The sequence below is a fragment of the Pagrus pagrus genome, assembly GCF_965226575.1.
Source record: "Pagrus pagrus genome assembly, chromosome: 2".
Classification (NCBI taxonomy): domain Eukaryota; kingdom Metazoa; phylum Chordata; class Actinopteri; order Spariformes; family Sparidae; genus Pagrus; species Pagrus pagrus.
In genome coordinates this window covers 16,721,283-16,740,089 of record NC_140186.1, presented here as the reverse complement: position 1 = coordinate 16,740,089, position 18,807 = coordinate 16,721,283, and the positions used below count along the sequence as shown (strand labels likewise).

Genomic DNA, 18,807 nt, shown 5'->3' with positions numbered 1-18,807 from the left:
CATATTTTCTTCTTCACTCCTCCTCTGTGCTGCGTATGGATCAGTAAGCTCCACCTTCCCACAGCTCCGCCCCCTCTAAATGAGGGTGAGAGCTTGGTCAGTCGCATCCTGCAGCTGGGTCCTCCAGGAACCAAGTTCCTCGGGTATGACCATGGTTGGGGGGCAACCTACCATCCTGGAAGTGGTCACATTCTCACCCATATTTGCCACTCACTGTGTCCACCTGCCTTTTTTTTTGTTACTTCCTTTGTTTCAGGCTACTATAAAATACCTTGTTGCCTTGTTTTTTTTTAGTTATCCCTGTGCTTTCCTCAGTCTATATTACCAATCCCCAGATTTGTTTCTAGTTGGAGTCTGCTCTCGATGTGGAATGGATGTTCTCTTTATGTTTAAACATTTGTCAAATTCAAATTCCTGAAAATGCTTGTTTTATTACGCATGAAAATGAGTTTTTAAACTTTAAATTTGAATCTTTTTTTGTTTTGTTTCTTTTCATTTTTTATAAATTATTTTCTTTTTTCTAAGTGCATAAATCAACCCAAACTTCATATTATCACTGAAAAAAGCCAGCTCTGCCAAACTGTTCCCACAAACGTACTTGTACAATTAAAGTTTGACTTAACCTTTTCGTCCCTTTTAGGCCTGTGATTGTGGAGATCCCCCATTTTGCAGCTCTGCGGGGCACAGAGAGAGAGCTGGTGATCTTGAGGAGTGAGACAGGGGAGAGCTGGAGGGAACACCATTGTGACTTCACTGAAGAGGAACTGAACCAGATACTTAATGGCATGGATGAAAGTAAGAAAACAGCAGCAAAACTAACTTTAAGCCACAATAAGATCACATGAAGCCCTCACACTGGTCACAGTAGAGTAGTGGAGCAGGACACAGTTCTAGATTACACAGCTGGGGTGATAATGGGATGCAGGAAGTAGAGAAAGTGATAAATGAGAAGGAACTGAAATAATCTTACACCTGAAACACCATATTCAAAACTGCTCATAGAGTATTTGTATTGAATATTTCTGATCTTTGCAGAGCTTGATTCCCCCGAGGAGCTTGAAAAGAAAAGAATATGCCGCATCATCACCCGGGACTTCCCACAATATTTTGCGGTGGTGTCACGGATAAAGCAGGACAGCCATTTCATTGGACCAGAGGGTGGGGTCCTCAGTAGCACTCTTGTGCCTCAGGTCCAGGCTGTCTTCCCTGAAGGAGCCCTCACCAAAAAGATCAGAGTTGGGCTTCAGGTACATACAGTGCATTTCTCAGCCAGACATGAGTTGGTGGCATGTTCATAGGGAAGGCAACCAATAAAGCTATGTTGATCATTTTTTCACTTTCTTCCAGGCTCAGCCCATTGATGTAGAGGTGGTGAGAAAGATTCTTGGTAACAAAGCGACATTCAGCTCAATTGTTACACTAGAGCCAAGAAGGAGGAAGTTTCACAAACCAATCACAATGACGATACCTATTCCCAAGAGCTCCAACAGTGAAGGGCCAGGCGCAGAGTTCAGTGGCGAGACACCCACCTTACGTTTGCTTTGCAGCATTACAGGTAAGGTGTGATAATGCAGGATAGTCAAAACACTTAAAGTGTTACCTATGTAATTCAGTGTTCGCTCTATAAGTATGAACAAGCGCAAATCATCGGTCTGTGTTTTAGGTGGAACCACTCCTGCCCAATGGGAGGACATCACTGGCTCTACACCCCTTACCTTTGTTAACCAATGTGTTTCCTTCACCACGAATGTGTCAGCGAGGTATAAGTTTTTAAATGTGGAGCCCTCACATAGAGCTTTTACACTTTGATCTAATATACTCCTTCCCCTATTTAGGTGATTTACCATTATACCATGAGTACCTAGCGCACTACCTAGTGATATCAATCAGTAACTGACTGAAAGTCTTGTTCATGTTTCTAGATTCTGGCTGATAGACTGCAGACAGATCCAGGAGTCTGTTAGTTTCGCCTCTCAGCTGTACAGAGAAATCATCTGCGTTCCATACATGGCCAAGTTTGTCATTTTTGCAAAGACTCTGGACCCCATTGAGGCCCGCCTGCGCTGTTTCTGCATGACAGACGACAAGATGGACAAGACCCTGGAGCAGCAAGAGAACTTCACTGAAGTCGCCCGTAGCCGAGATGTTGAGGTGCAGTGTGATGATGGGGAATAAATAAGGAGAGGGAAAAGTGATAACGTTTAAATCTAAAGAGGGTGAGGGTAGAAACTAGAGAAATAATGCTGGATTTTAAAGACAGTAGCCACATTGCAAAGATATAGAGAAGGATAGAAGAGAATTAAGAGTGAAGTTAGTCAAGTGGGTATTTTAAGGGACTCTAGAAAGAGGGTAATACAGCCGGTACCTATTAATTCAGTTCATGTCCTTTAAAAATACTGTTCTCCAAGATTTTAAGTAGACTTGGTTTTCTGGTGTTTTTAATTATGACCAAGGCTCTGATATTCACACACAGGTGCTGGAGGGAAAACCTATATTTGCTGACTGCTTTGGAAATCTGGTGCCTCTTACCAAGAGCGGACAGCACCATGTGTTCAGCTTCTTTGCCTTCAAAGAGAACAGACTTGCCCTCTTCATCAAAGTATGACCACACATTGGATAACGATATGTCATAGTTCAATGCATGTATTCAGAAATCCAAATTAATATACTGAATTTCTTGATAAATGAACAGATTAGAGACACAGCACAGGAGCCATGTGGTCGCTTGTCCTTCACCAAGGAACCGCGCACGTACCGTAGTCTTACCCACAATGCTATCTGCAACCTTAACATCACTCTTCCAACATACTCAAAGGTTAGTTTGAATATATCTCATTTTGAATTTATATAATAGTAGTAAATTCATTTTAGTTGCAGTAACTGCATTCTTTGCTTTCACTCTGTTTTATTCTTCTACATAGGAGTCAGATTCAGACCAAGATGCAGATGATGAGGTAAATATATTACGATATAATACAACAACAAAGTAAGAATAATATCATAATTAAGTTGTAGCTAACTATGCCCTTTTGGTCTTTTTTGCAGAGTGAAAAGAGTGACAAGAAATGTAAGATGAACTCTGTTGTTTTGCAATGTTTGTGTCTTATGTTAGAGGGTAAAAAGCTTTTAGAGTTTTATGATTCTTTTAATGCATTTTGTAGACATAAATTTGTGCATTTTACATATTTTACAATGCATTTTTCAATGGTCAGCATTGGGACTGAGGGTACCAGTGTAAGTTTTAGATAATCATATATTGAGTTTATATTTATAATCGTATTAATTAAACATTTATTTTTACATTACGACACAGTCATTACAACACAGTCTAAATTGGATTATTAGTTTAGAAATATGAGTATCTGTATGTGCTAAGAGATGCACTGATGATATATGTTACTTTCCATTTTGGATTAACCCTGCTCTCTTATTTTGCTCTACTAACACTGTGTAAATTTACGTGTTTGTTACTGGCAGCTATGCTATGGCTGATGTACTCTGCATTCCCCTCACTCCAAACCAGAATTTCTCCCATCTTTTTCATTTACATTTTCTGTCAATTGCCATTACCTTTTCTTTTTTTAATCAATCATAAATGAATACTTTTTATTTTAGTCGGCTCAAAATTGCATTGATTTTCTTGTTAGAATTTCATCTTATAACATATTAAATTATGTTTTTTGTAGAAATATCATATAAGAAGTATTCATTTTGACCAATTATTTTCTCAGACTACATTCTTATAACAGTTTTGTCAGTGGAATGCTGAAAAACTTAACTTGTTTTGTAGAGAAATAATTGACAAACAACATCATGTTGTTTGCGCTTTGTTGAAGTACTGCAAGTAGATTTTGTGCTGATTTGTTTTTTATTAGTATCCTTCATTTTGTATGAATTTGGCCAATATGTTTTTCATTAAGTACATATTTCTTTTTAATTTACCAACTTTCCTACATTGCTTTCATACATTCATTTACTTTCACTATAAATCAAATCCCTATTCATTTTTTAATCACGATTTTACTTCACTACTTTCATTCTGTATGTGAAGTAATAGTGCTATAAGGTCACGAAACAGAGTTAATTACAGAGTTATATAACAAAATTTACTAAATTTACCCTGTAATGATATTTGATACCACAAAAAGTGCACACATCTAAAATAAATTGGAGGAAAAATTTGAGTTTTCTATCATCTATAATCTCATTTCTTAAAGTTAAGTAAAGAAACTTAGTACATTGCTTGAAAAATATTAAGTCATGTAAAACTTTGCAACAAACTACAGACATCCAGTAACAATGATCTCATTACTTGACCTTAATTACTTAATTTACACCCCTTCTTACTAAAAACCTCGATTAATTTTTATGTTCAAAGTTTTTTTTGGTTTCTATGTTTCAGAACTTTAATTTGTAGGCAGACATGACACTTCATGTCAGCAATCTTGAGAAGTTTTGTTCGTCGGTTATTCTTCATTACTGTCCCTTTGTTTCATGTTTCTCTGTTTCCTCTGTTCGTTTTGTATATTTTGCGTTAAATCTCTGAATATGTCATCCAACAAATTAGATAAATTTTATTCTTGTCCATATTCTACCTGTTTCGTTACTCCTCCTGGCTTTGCTTGTGCTGTTGCTGCTCTACTCCCCTCCAAACTCTTCTGGATCACTTCGCCATCTTCTTTTTGGTCTTCCTTCAAGACTCCCTTATCCTCTGCCCTGTCATTCCTCTTCTTACTCTGTGAACTGAAGATGGATTTTTGATGGCATTGTCTTGATCACAGTTTTCTGATGTCTCTCTTTCCCACTTCATTTGTCCCTTATGTTCTTTACCCTTTTTGGTTATGCAACTTTTTTAATTGAAGATGATGAATCTGAATCAACTGAGACATTCTCCCTGAGAACTAACCCACCTCTTGACCCTGCAACTCTTGCAAGCCCGGATCTTCTCTCAGACATGTCCGACATCAAAATTTCTTCTATTTTGACTGCAGAGCAAATGGAGCATTTATTATATGAAGAGAGAGCTGGAGCTAGAGGGTTGGTGGAAAAAGAGCCCACAGCCATTGGGGAACAGTTCAGGATGGAAAAGGTTGGAGAGATTCAAAGAGATGGCATTAGAAGCAGACAGGAAGGTCAACAAGATGATGCTAAAAAAGAGAAATGGGGTTCAATCTATGAGACAAACACTGTTGAAATGAGGTCACCCTCTGTTGTAGAACCAGTCTTACAAGAGATTTGTATTGAGGGGAAGAATTTGAGTAGATCTGCCACAGATGTCAGAGACATGACTGGCATGGTCTCACACCTCAGCATGGACATGGACCAATACCTGGAACAGAGACCTGAAGTGAAAAGTAGTTCTCAAGAAGACCTTGTCCAAGATAGATTTGAACAGGTTATTACAAAGCGTGATGGCAAGCGACGCCCCCCAGATATCAAGAAACCTATTAGGAAGAAACTTAGAGACAGAGAGCGTTCTGGATGTAGCAGCTCTGAGGGTGAGCTGGAAAGGATGAGCTCTGAGGAGTCTTTAGATGGAGATGCTATTCTTAAGGACAGTGCCCTTGTACCTACCACATTTGTGGATCCTCCAGTTTCTCCTTTAGTGGTTGAGACACCTATAGGATCTATAAAGGACAGAGTTCAAGCTTTACAGAACAAAGTCGAGGAGGAGGTACAGAAAACTACTCAGAAACTAATTCCTCAGGCAAAACCTTCTATCGCCACAAGGAAGACTGAGACAGACATGCCAGAACTACCCAGTGTCCCCAAGTCTCCTAAATCTCCCAGATCTCAAACAGAAAGATTAGAGGAGACTATGTCTGTTAAGGATCTGTTGAAAGCATTCCAGACTGGACAGGACCCTTCAAAAAATAAAGCTGGGCTTTTTGAGCACAAAGCAGTGGCATCTCCTTGTATTTCAACATTAATATCTGAATCAGGAGGTGCTGAAGAGGTACAGAAGACTGAATGGAGCCATATACAGGAGCCAAAATCACAAATTCAAAGTCAGGACCTCACAGTTTTCCCCAAACAAATGGTTATTAAAAATAATGACAAAACAGATTCAGAGGATCCACCAGTAGGGCTAATCAAAGAAGACTCTGAGGAATCACTATCAATTTCAGAGAGTGCGTACGTTGGAAAGACAGTTACATTTGCAGATACAGTTCAAGTTGATGATGGAAGCCTTAGTCCACAGAGAGAGGCACCAGAGCTGTCAGAGAATGAGACTATGTCTGTGAAAAAGCTGATGAAAACTTTCCAGTCTGAGCATGATCCTTCAAAAGGGCTTTTTGACCACAAAGTTGTGGATTCTAAATCAGGAGATTCTGACAAGATTCAGAAAACTGATCAAAGTCATATGAAGGAGCCAAAATCACAAATTCAAACTGAGGACCTTACAATTTTCCACCAACAGAGAGATGTCATGATATGTGACAAAACTGGCTTAGAGGATAGACCAGTAAGCTTTATCAGAGATAACACTGAGGAATCACCATTAATTTTAGATAGGACTGATGTTGGAAAGGCGGTAAAATTTGCTGCTACTGTTCCTTTGGAAGGCGGAAGCATCAGCCCACAAGGAGAGGGAACAGAGTTGTCAGAGAAGGAGACTATGTCTGTTAAGGAGCTGATGAAAGCATTCCAGACTGGACAGGACCCTTCAAAAAATAAAGCTGAGCTTATTGAACACAAAGCAGATTATGAAGAGATACAGAAGACTGAAGAAAGTCCAACACAGGAGCCAAAATCACAAACCCAAACACAGGACTCCAAACTTTTCCACCAACAGAGTGATGTCAAGAACGGTGGCAAAACAGATTTAGATGATCAACCTGCAAGCTTAATTAAAGACAGCTCTGATGAATCACATATGAGTTCAGATAGTGCTTATTTTGGAAAGGCAGTAACATTTGCTGATACAGTTCAAAGGGATGGTGGAAAACTTAGCCCACAGAGAGAGGCACCAGATTTGTCACAGAAGGAGACTGTCTCCGTGAAGGAGCTGATGAAAACATTCCAGACTGGGCATGATCCCTCAAAAACAAAAGCAGGGATTTTTGAACAAAAAGGCAAACCTTCTTGTATTTCATCATTGGTATCTGAATCAGGGGACTCCAAAGAGATGAAGACAACTAAAGAAAGTCAAACACAGGAGCCAAAATCACAAACCCAAACCCAGAACCTCACAATTTTCCACCAACAGAGTGAGGTTAATATCGTTGACAAAACAGACTTAGAGGACCAACCAGTAAGCCTTAGCAGAGATCACTCAAAGGAATCACTATTAATTTCAAATAGTGGTTCTTCAGGAAAGACCGTAAAGTTTGCCGATACAGTTCAATGTGATGATGGAAGCACACAGAGAGAAGCAGAGTTGTCAGAGAAAGACACTATGTCTGTGAAGGAGCTCATGAAAGCATTTGATGCTGGGCAGGGCCCTTTGAGTAGTAAAGCTGAGCTGTTTGAACGCAAAGCCGTTGGTTCGTCTTTTGTTTCGACACTGGTCACTGAATCAGTAGGTCCTGAACAGTTCGAGAAGACTAAACAAAGTCCTGCGCAGGAGCCAAAATCACAAATCCAAACTCAAGACCACACAATTTTCCAACCACAAAGTGATGTCAATGTGCATGGGACATTGGATTCAGAGGCACAAACTGTAAGCTTAAAGAGGGATGACTCTGAGGAATCGCAGCTGGCTTCAGATATTGCTTATTTTGGAGACACGGTAACAATTGCTGATGCAATTCACCTTGACGATGGAAAGGTAAGTTCTCAGAGAGAGGAGCCAGAGTTGTCAGGGAAGGTCCGAGGCAGGATGCATTTAGAAGAACCAGTCATAAGCACTGGAAGGAGTTTATATGAAGACATACAGATTAGCCCTGATCGCAGACCTTCTGAGGACTTCAGTGCTGACATAAAGGCTGAGTTGGAAGAAAGTCCTGAGTACCAACTTTTCAAGCAGGCATCAACAGCTGCAGATGTGAGCCATCAGCTGGAGGCACCTGAGGTGGAGACCTTGGCTGATAATTCTGTTACATCTCCAGTAACCATCTCCAGTCACTGTATGAGAAGTTATTTTGGGGAAGATGTTTCTCTTTTTGAGAATCAAATGAGAGGTGATGAATTAAGTCCTGAGAGTCCCAAGCATGAAGGTATGGCTGAAACCTCAGACACAAGTGTCCATATCAGGGTCCATCTTTCCGGCTCAGGGGAGAATGAGAATAATGAAGTACTCACGTCGACTCATCAAATGGCCAATGAAATGCTTACTTTCACTACTAGAAGAGAAGAAAAGAACACCATACCTCCACATGAAGAAGAACTTCATGAAGTAAGCAAAGAGAATACAATATTTGATCATGGAAGCAAAATACTCTGTACACAAACTGACACTGAAGTAACAGAGGTCAAAATTGAGGAGCCACAACTGCAAGAAGTCCACACTGGGAGAAAGACATCTAGCGGGGCATCTACTGCAGTAAAAGACATGTCAGGAATATTGTCCTTGATGAACAGTGACTTGGATCAGTATCTACAAGCTAGGCCTATGGCAAGTCAGACACCAAAAGAAGATATTGTTCAGGAGAAGTTTGAACAAATTACTATCACAAAGGACGAAGATCAAGAAATTCTCACATTTGTCACTGATGAAAAGAAAGGAGCAATAGGGGGTGGCACAACACAAGAAAAAGATTGTGCTCAAATAAAAGATAAGGTCACAGGGAGAAGTGAAGAAGTTGCAAGGGACTTTACAGAAACACAAGAAGAACTCCCAGTGAAGGAAGAGTGGGTATTGAAAAAGACTTCATATCAGCCATCTACGAAAGTGAAGGAGATGTCAGGCATGCTATCACTGCTTAACAGTGACTTGGACAAGCACCTCAGGGACAAGCCAATTAAAAGTTTGTCTCCAGAGGAGGACACTATCCAAGAGAGATTTGAACAAGTTATTCTCACTAAAATCCGAAAATCCTCTAGTGAGGAGGAAAGGATTACAATATGTGAAAAAACACAATCAGCAGCTGGTACTGATGTTGAGGATAAAATACATGGAGGGACACATGAACATACTGATATGGTTGAACTTACACCAAGTAATGTATTGGAGACACCATACCAAGAAGTTTGCATTGATAGAAAGACACACCGCCATAGGTCAAGAATTGAGAAGGATTTGTCAGGCATGCTCGCACTTCTCACTAGTGACATGGACCAGTATCTCAAGGAAAAGCCAGGGGCAATACAATCTCTCCCAGAAGAAGATCTAGTCCAAGAGAGCTACAAACAAGTTATACTGACAAGTAGTAATTTGGAGGATGAGATAGGCGAAGAGGAAAATGAACGCATGCAGACAGATGAAGTTGGAGTCACAGAGTTGTCACCAGGTTCTGTATTAGAGACAGCAATCCAAGAAGTCTACATCGAAAGAAAGACACAGCAACAACAGTCTACAACTGAGAGGGATATGTCAGGCATGTTGTCACTTCTCAGTAGTGACTTGGATAAACATCTCAAGGAAAAGCCAGTGGCAATACAATCTCTCCCAGAAGAGGATCTAGTCCAAGAGAGCTACAAACAAGTTGTACTGACAAGGAGTAATTTGGATGATGAGATAGGTGAAGTGGAAAATGAACGCATGCAGACAGATGAAGTTGGAGTTACAGAGTTGTCACCAGGTTCTGTATTAGAGACACCATTCCAAGAAGTCTACATCGAAAGAAAGACAGAGCAACAACGGTCTACAACTGAGAGGGATATGTCAGGCATGTTGTCACTTCTCGGTAGCGACTTGGATCAACATCTCAAGGAAAAGCCAGTGGCAATACAATCTCTCCCAGAAGAGGATCTAGTCCAAGAGAGCTACAAACAAGTTGTACTGACAAGGAGTAATTTGGATGATGAGATAGGTGAAGTGGAAAATGAACGCATGCAGACAGATGAAGTTGGAGTTACAGAGTTGTCACCAGGTTCTGTATTAGAGACACCATTCCAAGAAGTCTACATCGAAAGAAAGACGGAGCAACAACGGTCTACAACTGAGAGGGATATGTCAGGCATGTTGTCACTTCTCGGTAGCGACTTGGATCAACATCTCAAGGAAAAGCCAGTGGCAATACAATCTCTCCCAGAAGAGGATCTAGTCCATGAGAGCTACAAACAAGTTATACTGACAAGTAGTAATTTGGAGGATAAGATGGGTGTAGAGGAAAATGAACACATGCAGACAGACGAAGTTGGAGTCACAGAGTTGTCACCAAGTTCTGTATTAGAGACGCCATTCCAAGAAGTCAACATCGAAAGAAAGACACAGCAACAGCAGTCTACAACTGAGAGGGATATGTCAGGCATGTTGTCACTTCTCAGTAGTGACTTGGATCAACATCTCAAAGAAAAGCCAGTGGCAATACAATCTCTCCCAGAAGAGGATCTAGTCCGAGAGAGCTACAAACAAGTTATACTGACAAGTAATAATTTGGATGATGAGATAGGCGAAGAGGAAAATGAACGCATGCAGACAGATGAAGTTGGAGTCACAGAGTTGTCACCAGGTTCTGTATTAGAGACAGCAATCCAAGAAGTCTACATCGAAAGAAAGACACAGCAACAACAGTCTACAACTGAGAGGGATATGTCAGGCATGTTGTCACTTCTCAGTAGTGACTTGGATCAACATCTCAAAGAAAAGCCAGTGGCAATACAATCTCTCCCAGAAGAGGATCTAGTCCAAGAGAGCTACAAACAAGTTATACTGACAAGTAATAATTTGGATGATGAGATAGGCGAAGAGGAAAATGAACGCATGCAGACAGATGAAGTTGGAGTCACAGAGTTGTCACCAGGTTCTGTATTAGAGACAGCAATCCAAGAAGTCTACATCGAAAGAAAGACACAGCAACAACAGTCTACAACTGAGAGGGATATGTCAGGCATGTTGTCACTTCTCAGTAGCGACTTGGATCAACATCTCAAGGAAAAGCTAGTGGCAATACAATCTCTCCCAGAAGAGGATCTAGTCCAAGAGAGCTACAAACAAGTTATACTGACAAGTAGTGAATTGGAGGATAAGATGGGTGTAGAGGAAAATGAAGGCATGCAGACAGACAAAGTTGGAGTCACAGAGTTGTCACCAAGTTCTGTATTAGAGACGCCATTCCAAGAAGTCAGCATTGATAGAAAGACACACCGCCATAGGTCAAGAATTGAGAAGGATTTGTCAGGCATGTTCGCACTTCTCACTAGTGACATGGATCAGTATCTCAAGGAAAAGCCAGTGGCAATACAATCTCTCCCAGAAGAGGATCTAGTCCAAGAGAGCTACAAACAAGTTATACTGACAAGTAATAATTTGGATGATGAGATAGGCGAAGAGGAAAATGAACGCATGCAGACAGACGAAGTTGGTGTCACAGAGTTGTCACCAAGTTCTGTATTAGAGACAGCAATCCAAGAAGTCAACATCGAAAGAAAGACACAGCAACAACAGTCTACAACTGAAAGGGATATGTCAGGCATGTTGTCACTTCTCAGTAGCGACTTGGATCAACATCTCAAGGAAAAGCCAGTGGCAATACAATCTCTCCCAGAAGAGGATCTAGTCCATGAGAGCTACAGACAAGTTATTCTGACAAAAGACACGAAAAAAGAAACACATATATTCTCCTCTGAACATCAGATGATGTCACCAGAAGACACGAATTTAAACATTGTGGACATCAATCAAAAGAGAGCTACGGAAAGTAAATGGCAGAAGGTCCCTTCCCAAGAAGGTCCCAAAAATTTCTCATCTGAGGAGGGTGTGGCTCAAACCTCACCAACTGCAGCATCACCTTTCAATGACTCTACTGAGGGGACAGAGGACATTACAAAACCATACGTGACAATGTATGACTATGAGAATGATGATAGGGATGTCAGTTTAGTTGCTGCTGATTCGATTCTCAAAACACACGAATTTGTGCAACAACCAAGTAGTTCTAACACACCACAACGACCATCCGATTTAGAGAACCTAAGCACTGTGGTTTTTGATGAGCCATGCCATCCAGACTCTCTTGAAGCAAGTCCTCTCATGGAGGATAGATCTTCCAAGACATCCCCTGATTCAATTGAACCAAGTCCTGCCAGAGAATCCCCTTGTCAAGACTCTCTTGAGGGAAGTCCCACTCAATCAAAGGACATAGTACTTAAGATGCCAGCCACGACAGCTGTGTATGAGGATTATGCCTCCCAGCTAGAAGCATGTTTTGCTTATGACAAAAATATTTACAGGGATGAAAGTGGGAATGATGAGCAAGAAGACAACTGTGAGACCATCCAAATGGATAGTGAAATTAAGGACAACGATTCCTATTCAGCAAAGGGAGTAACTGATGACATATGCTCTGACCCCAAAATACATGGTGAGAGTCTTCACATACTCATAAGGCAAGACTCCCTTGATGCACTTGATAGAGAGGATGATATCAGTGAAAAACAATTCACCCCAGAAGAGGAGATGTTTAAAATGGCTGCAAAGATCAAAACATTTGAAGAAATGGAACAGGAAGCTAAAATGAAGAGAGACAAATCTTTAGATTTCACTTCACTGTCAGAAACAGGTGATCACAAAGACGATGAGCTAGATCTAAAATGTGGCCCAGATAAACACTCCGAAAAATTTGCAACAGAAAGCACTCACACTCTTAGTTTGAGCAGTAAGGAGAAGGTAGAAAGTCAGTCACAACTAATAACTATGGAATCAGTTAATGGCTCACCTCAGGCTATGGCATGTGCTGAAGAACTAGAATGTGAAATTTCACCATGTGAGGGTGAGAATGATGAAGACTTCAATGCACAAGTTGAGGCTAAGGAACAGATAAATCTTTTTCCTGCAGATGACAGTAAAACACCTGATAAAACACCTGTACAAACACCAGCTGATGAGAGAAGTCCTGATCCATTTCAGTTTCAAGAGGGGAAGCTATTTGAAATGACCAGAGGGGGAGCCATTGATATGACAAGAAGAAGCTTTGATGAAGAAGGGGAAGGATATGCATTTTTTCACATAGGGGAACATCCAGTTGATGAAGTTGTGGCAGAGGAGACAGGGGAAGATCAAACAAAGTCTTTAACCATAGAGGATAGTGATTCTATTACTGCTCTTCAAGAGGTCCAACAGTCATCTGTGACTCAGGGTGCCAATGACAAAATTCCCACTCCCAAACCAAGAACACTCATTAAACCCTCAAGTGACAAGTCAGAGGGTAAGAGCCCACTCTCCGAAGCTAATCTAGGCAGCTCTTTAGAGGTTCAGCCTGGTTCCCCCACTGCTTTGGAGGGAATAACTATTGCTCAAAATGAGGTCGAAAGCATTCAAAGCCTTGGTCTCGACTATCTAGACTCTACCATAGCTGACCTTCAATCAGACACATCCACAGGTGCCAATTCAGTGGACTCACAGCAGAGCAATGATTCTTCAGACTCCTCTCCTGATGATGATGATGATGAGGAGGAGGAGGAGGAGGAGGAGGAAGATGATGATGACCAGTGCTCAGTCATAGAGATGTCTTTTTCAGCTTCACAGGCTGGCATTACATCATATCATCAGGATTCGCCCCGACCTTTGGTAATAAAACCGAGCAGCACAACTTGCAAGGAAATAACCATGGAAGTCTCACAGATATCGGAGCTTGATCAGGTTCAAAGAAAAGAAGAAAAAAGCTTAACACTGGATCGTAGAACTAGATCTGAGACCGATAGTGACACAAGTAAAGCCTCTAACAAAGACAGGAGTTATTCTGACAGTAGTCAACCCACTAATAAGTCCAACCTTTTCCCCTGCAAACTTCCTGTTGTTACGCAACAGGAACCTCAAGCTCAGATGTTTTCCTCCTGCTCTCCCCAAGGGAAAGAAAGTCAACTCTCTAAGACTGCAGAAACTTCTGTCAGGTCTTCTTTGGATACTGATGATATAAGCAGCGCAAGTCGCAGGAGTCCAGATTCTGTTATCTTCACATATGACATCCCAGCCTCACACAGTTCTGATTCTGAAAGCAATTCGTTGCAACCATCTTCTGGGACAGAGCATATATTTGAATCCAAGCCTGCCCAAGATGACATGGTGGAAACTCAGATGCGGAGAATCATCGATGACCAAACTCCAGAATGTATGGCAGGTATGGCCAGACCTACATGGGCTTTTGCTTTCCTATATCTTCTCCTCGGCAGCAAGAACCCTTTTACTCTTCTTAGGAACATAATGTAGCCATTTGTCATTTTGTGTTGTCTTCGTTTGTTGTGATTGGTCTAGTCCCATCTTGCATCATCTTTTCTTGTTTGTATCATGTATGTGCGTGTGTCTCTTTGTGTCTGTGTGGTGTTTGTCCATGTCTGTGTATGTGTGTGTGTGTGTGTGTGTGTGTGTGTATGTGTGTCTGTGTGTCTCTGTCTGTGCGTTGTGGTGTTTTGCATGTTGGTAAGTTACTTTTCCATCTGTGTTTGTGTTTATGCAATCTCAAGATTGAATGGCTATGCTGGTTAAAGAAGTAGTAGCTTTAACAATTCTGATGCAGACTTCCACTGTTGTATTGGTATTAATATCTGTACTACTAATACAGCTTTACTAATATTAGCATGCAGATTGCTTAATCAGCACATTGCCATTGCTTTAACTAATGATTAAAAAACATGATGTGCTAATTGTGACCAAATAGTCATAGTCCATAAACAAGTCAACTCCTCTTCAGAGTGACCCTAAGGCCAACCTTTATGTTATCATCCATGTCAACATCACAGATCCATGCTCAATTTCAGAGTATTACAGCCCATAACATAGATTACAAAATATATTTTAATGACTGGTACCTACAATGTGGAAATAGGTTTACTTTGAGATACATAGTATTTTACACCTTGATCTATCGACCATGATATTAAGATTTAATGTTTGGCTCTGGCGGCATTTTTAGTGGATTGGCAGGATGATGCTGACAGGAAAGAGGAGACATTAGCTATCATTGCAGATCTTCTTGGCTTCAGCTGGACAGGTAAGTTGTAAAATAATGCAAATATTTCAAATTTCAATTTCAGGAAAACTGTATTTGGTGCATTTTATTGTATTTCTCAGCAGAATTAGGGAAATAGCCGAAAATGATAGGAGTGTACATGTTCTAGCTGTAAAACATGCAAAAACGTTTTTTTTTTTCACCCCTTGTTTTGTTATCCATCACCCCAGAGCTGGCAAGAGAGCTGGAGTTCAGTGAGGATGATATCCAGTTAGTAAGGACAGAGAATCCCAATTCCCTTCAAGAGCAGAGCCATGCCTTGCTGCAGCGATGGGTTGAACGTGAAGGTAAACATGCAACAGGTACGTGGCGGTTTGGTCTGGCATATTTCAGTTGACATTTTACTAGTACTTGTCAATACAGGACATCAAATTCTGTAAACATTATTTGCTTTATGATACTGAATGCACTATTACCTTTTCACTGTTATGCACTCCAGTCAATTGTGTGAACACAACCTGAAAAATCAACCTAATTTATCTTTGGTTTTAACCAAATGTTTTGTGTATTTATTTAATCTATATTCATACTTAAAATTCAATCGAATCTTACACTGTCAACTTTGACATAATTTCTTCATTGTGTTAACTGAATGAAATCCTTTCACAGAGGACAGTCTGGTTAAGAGACTAACCAAGATCAACCGCATGGACATCGTCCATCTTATTGAAACCCAGATGAACAAATCAGTTCAAGAGCAAACATCTAGAACTTATGCAGAGATAGAAAAGACACTGGATCACAGTGAAGGTAGTTACACCTCTCAACACTCACTTCAGCATCCAAGTTTGAAGACTCTATCTTACACCAGGCTCTATTTGTGTATTTGCACACTTATTTATTATGTGTATTTTCCAGTGTCAGTAGCCCTATCTTCAGTTCAAGAGGATGCAGACAGCCCAAGAGTCGTGAGAAGGGTGGAGTCAGACCGCAGACCACCCCCAGCTGTTTCTGAAGAGGACCTCTCAGTTGCTTCCTTATTGGATATTCCTTCCTGGGCAGAGCCTGTTGGACACACCCCCTCAGAGAGCATGCACGGTGACCTGTTGGAGGAGCCTGAGATCCCACAGTAAATTATTTATTTGAAATGTTTCCTGAATCATCATACACATATCCAGTGTAATGTAGTGTAGCATTATTTGACACATTTCAACTGACACTCACAGCATGCACCAGAAATGCCATATAGGTATACAAAAAAAAGCATGTCAGCATTGGGAAATACAACAGTGCTATATCCTGGTGCCACTGGTATGCATGCTTAAATTGAACACAGTGGGTACAGGTATTTGCCCTGGGCCCATTGTTTTAGGGTGTTGCACGTGCACTATTCTTGTTAGATTTGGGCTTGGTCATATCAAATTAAAGCAAATTCATAATTAGTGACCTTCTTTTTGTGTTACAGTGAATTAAACCCTAACCTATGGACCTCAGAGGATATAATCATACAAGAACCTACAGCTTACGACAACTCGGATGAGCAAGTAAGTACGCTTCCCACCTCAAAAGAAGCAGCATTGGGGAGCCAAGCAACTCAAATTTATAACCCCAAAATGAGAGACAAGCAAGATGGCCACAATGTTGAAGTTCATTTCATCAGGCCTCTCCAAGGGGGCAAGCAGTGCCAAGTCAAAGATGACTGCAACCAAACCTTACCTTTGATGAAGTGTGGTTTTCAAGATGAGCAAGGGCAATCACTTGAAGTTCTGAAGTTACCATCATCTATCTCTATCAGAGACTTTGGTCTGAGCCTATTAGAATCAGACCAAGCTGAGACGGACTTCAGTAAACTTTGTGATGAGTTTAGCGATACACCACAGCTTGACAAAACAGATGCAGCTAAAAGCATTGTCAGAAGAATCTCCGAACCTAGCCTGTTAGTCTTGCCACCAGAGGACCTCCAAGCAACTCAGGCCATAACTGAGGATGACACAGATGTAGCTCAAAAAAGCAGGGTCTCTCAGAAGTGTACTGATGAGATTACAACCCAATTCTACAAAGTTTTGTATGGTCATGACAACGTTCCACATGTTTTTGATATGGACATGGGCTTCAAACCCTTCAAGTCAAGCAAGGAAGAAAAGACAAAACCCCAAGTATGCAGTGATCGGTATCTGGAAAACATGCCCTTCATTGATGATGATGGTGATCAGTCAATTGACCCCATTATTCCTACAGCTAAGTACAGCATGGTGGAACCATTCAAATTTAAGAACAACAGTATGACAACCAGTGAACCTGCTCACATGGCCTGTGACTCAACTGATCAGTACCTGAATTGCTGTTCTTCTAGTTCAGATAGTGACCATGTTATAGTAAGGGCAAAGGCGCCCTACAGATCTGAGCCAAACACTGCCTCTTCTAGCCTTCTCCTGCCTATTGCCCATCTTGCACCACAATCACCTGAGGAAGATGCAACATTACCTTTCATTGAGTACATCCCTTTGACCCCTGATTCTTTGGTGTCTGAGCATCATTGTGCCTCACCACCTATTAATGAAAGGGGCCTTGCAGAGGCATGGACACTAAATGACTCCATACTGAGACTGTCATCCCCTGAATCTGTCATGTCAATTACTGATTATAGGGCAATGTCACCTGACTCTCCACAGGGGGAAAGAAGGGTTTTACCTGACTTTTCCTGTATATTAGATGACAGCCGAGCACTCTCTCCAAGATCTGATGCATGTAGTTCACCAGAAATCACAATTAATTTCACCGAAAATAAATTACACCCCAATCAATCACATGCACATGAATGTGAAACACAGTTAGAAAGTTTCAAAGATTATGCAACTACTGTGAATTCACACTCACTTTGTTCTGACTCCTTTGAGTCTTGGAATAAGTATAGACCACTGTGCCCCAGCTCTCAAGTACCTAAGTTTTGTTCACCTGTACCTGACAATCCACAGATAAAGGGAGACTTCAGAGCATTATCACCAGTGACATCAAATATTGAGTGTGACGAGTTTTTGCAATATGTTTCTCTTGATAGATCTTCGTCTGACTCAGCTAGAAATATTGATGGATATGGATCATTAGATAGGGACTGCCGACCATCCTCACCAGAATCTCAGACTTCCCAGTGCAGTTTCTCATTTCTTGAACTCTTGCTCTCAGAACCCATTCGTGCCCAACTTATGAGTCAGTATTGTGATTATTATTTACTGTATTCAGGAGGAAATCCACCCTATCCACTGCTGACATCAGCTCCTTCCATGACAGGCTGCAATGAGAAAGTGGGTCAGGGTAGGGCATTCACACCAAAGTTACTAGCCTCACATCTTGATCCTCCTCTCCCTGAAGAATCAGTCACATCAAGCAGTTATATTCCACCGGATTTGTCAGTTTCACAGGACATGCATATGAACTATGATTATTTGCAATATTGCGTGAATGCACCGTCAACATCTGTCAATGGTATATGTAGTGCAGACTGTTCAAGTAAAACAGAAAAGTCATTTCAAGTAAGGCTGCTTTCATTGGAAGCCCCAAAACTAGAGGAGGAAAGTAGCCAATCTTTCCTTGATTACTGGTTTTCTAAATTGAAACCAGAACCTTCCCAATACATAACATCGGAAGTTCAGTCAGATATTCATTTGGCAAACAACAGACAAAACACCTCACAACACAATAAGGTGCAGGAGTCCAAAAATTTGAATTGGGTGAAAGAGTCTTCCAGAATAGATTCATGCTTTGATCACAAAAATCACAAACAATCCACTGAAACTTTTGAGATGTTCAAAGAACTAAC

At 40.9% G+C, this 18,807-nt stretch overlaps 1 protein-coding gene across 2 annotated transcripts in view; it reads left to right on the top strand.

The window, feature by feature from the left end:
- Positions 1–18,807, top strand: part of ank2a (ankyrin 2a, neuronal) — a 95,262-nt gene that overhangs the window by 39,890 nt on the left and 36,565 nt on the right. For both annotated transcript variants that reach the window (XM_084340646.1, XM_084340645.1), the window contains 16 exons: positions 45–143; positions 641–795; positions 1,036–1,247; positions 1,348–1,555; positions 1,664–1,760; positions 1,923–2,151; positions 2,474–2,599; positions 2,693–2,815; positions 2,922–2,954; positions 3,046–3,067; positions 4,863–14,162; positions 14,955–15,032; positions 15,221–15,352; positions 15,660–15,800; positions 15,909–16,119; positions 16,456–16,534. In XM_084340646.1, coding sequence (XP_084196772.1) covers positions 45–143; positions 641–795; positions 1,036–1,247; positions 1,348–1,555; positions 1,664–1,760; positions 1,923–2,151; positions 2,474–2,599; positions 2,693–2,815; positions 2,922–2,954; positions 3,046–3,067; positions 4,863–14,162; positions 14,955–15,032; positions 15,221–15,352; positions 15,660–15,800; positions 15,909–16,119; positions 16,456–16,534 — 11,245 coding nt within the window. The remainder of the gene's footprint in view (positions 1–44; positions 144–640; positions 796–1,035; positions 1,248–1,347; positions 1,556–1,663; positions 1,761–1,922; positions 2,152–2,473; positions 2,600–2,692; positions 2,816–2,921; positions 2,955–3,045; positions 3,068–4,862; positions 14,163–14,954; positions 15,033–15,220; positions 15,353–15,659; positions 15,801–15,908; positions 16,120–16,455; positions 16,535–18,807) is intronic.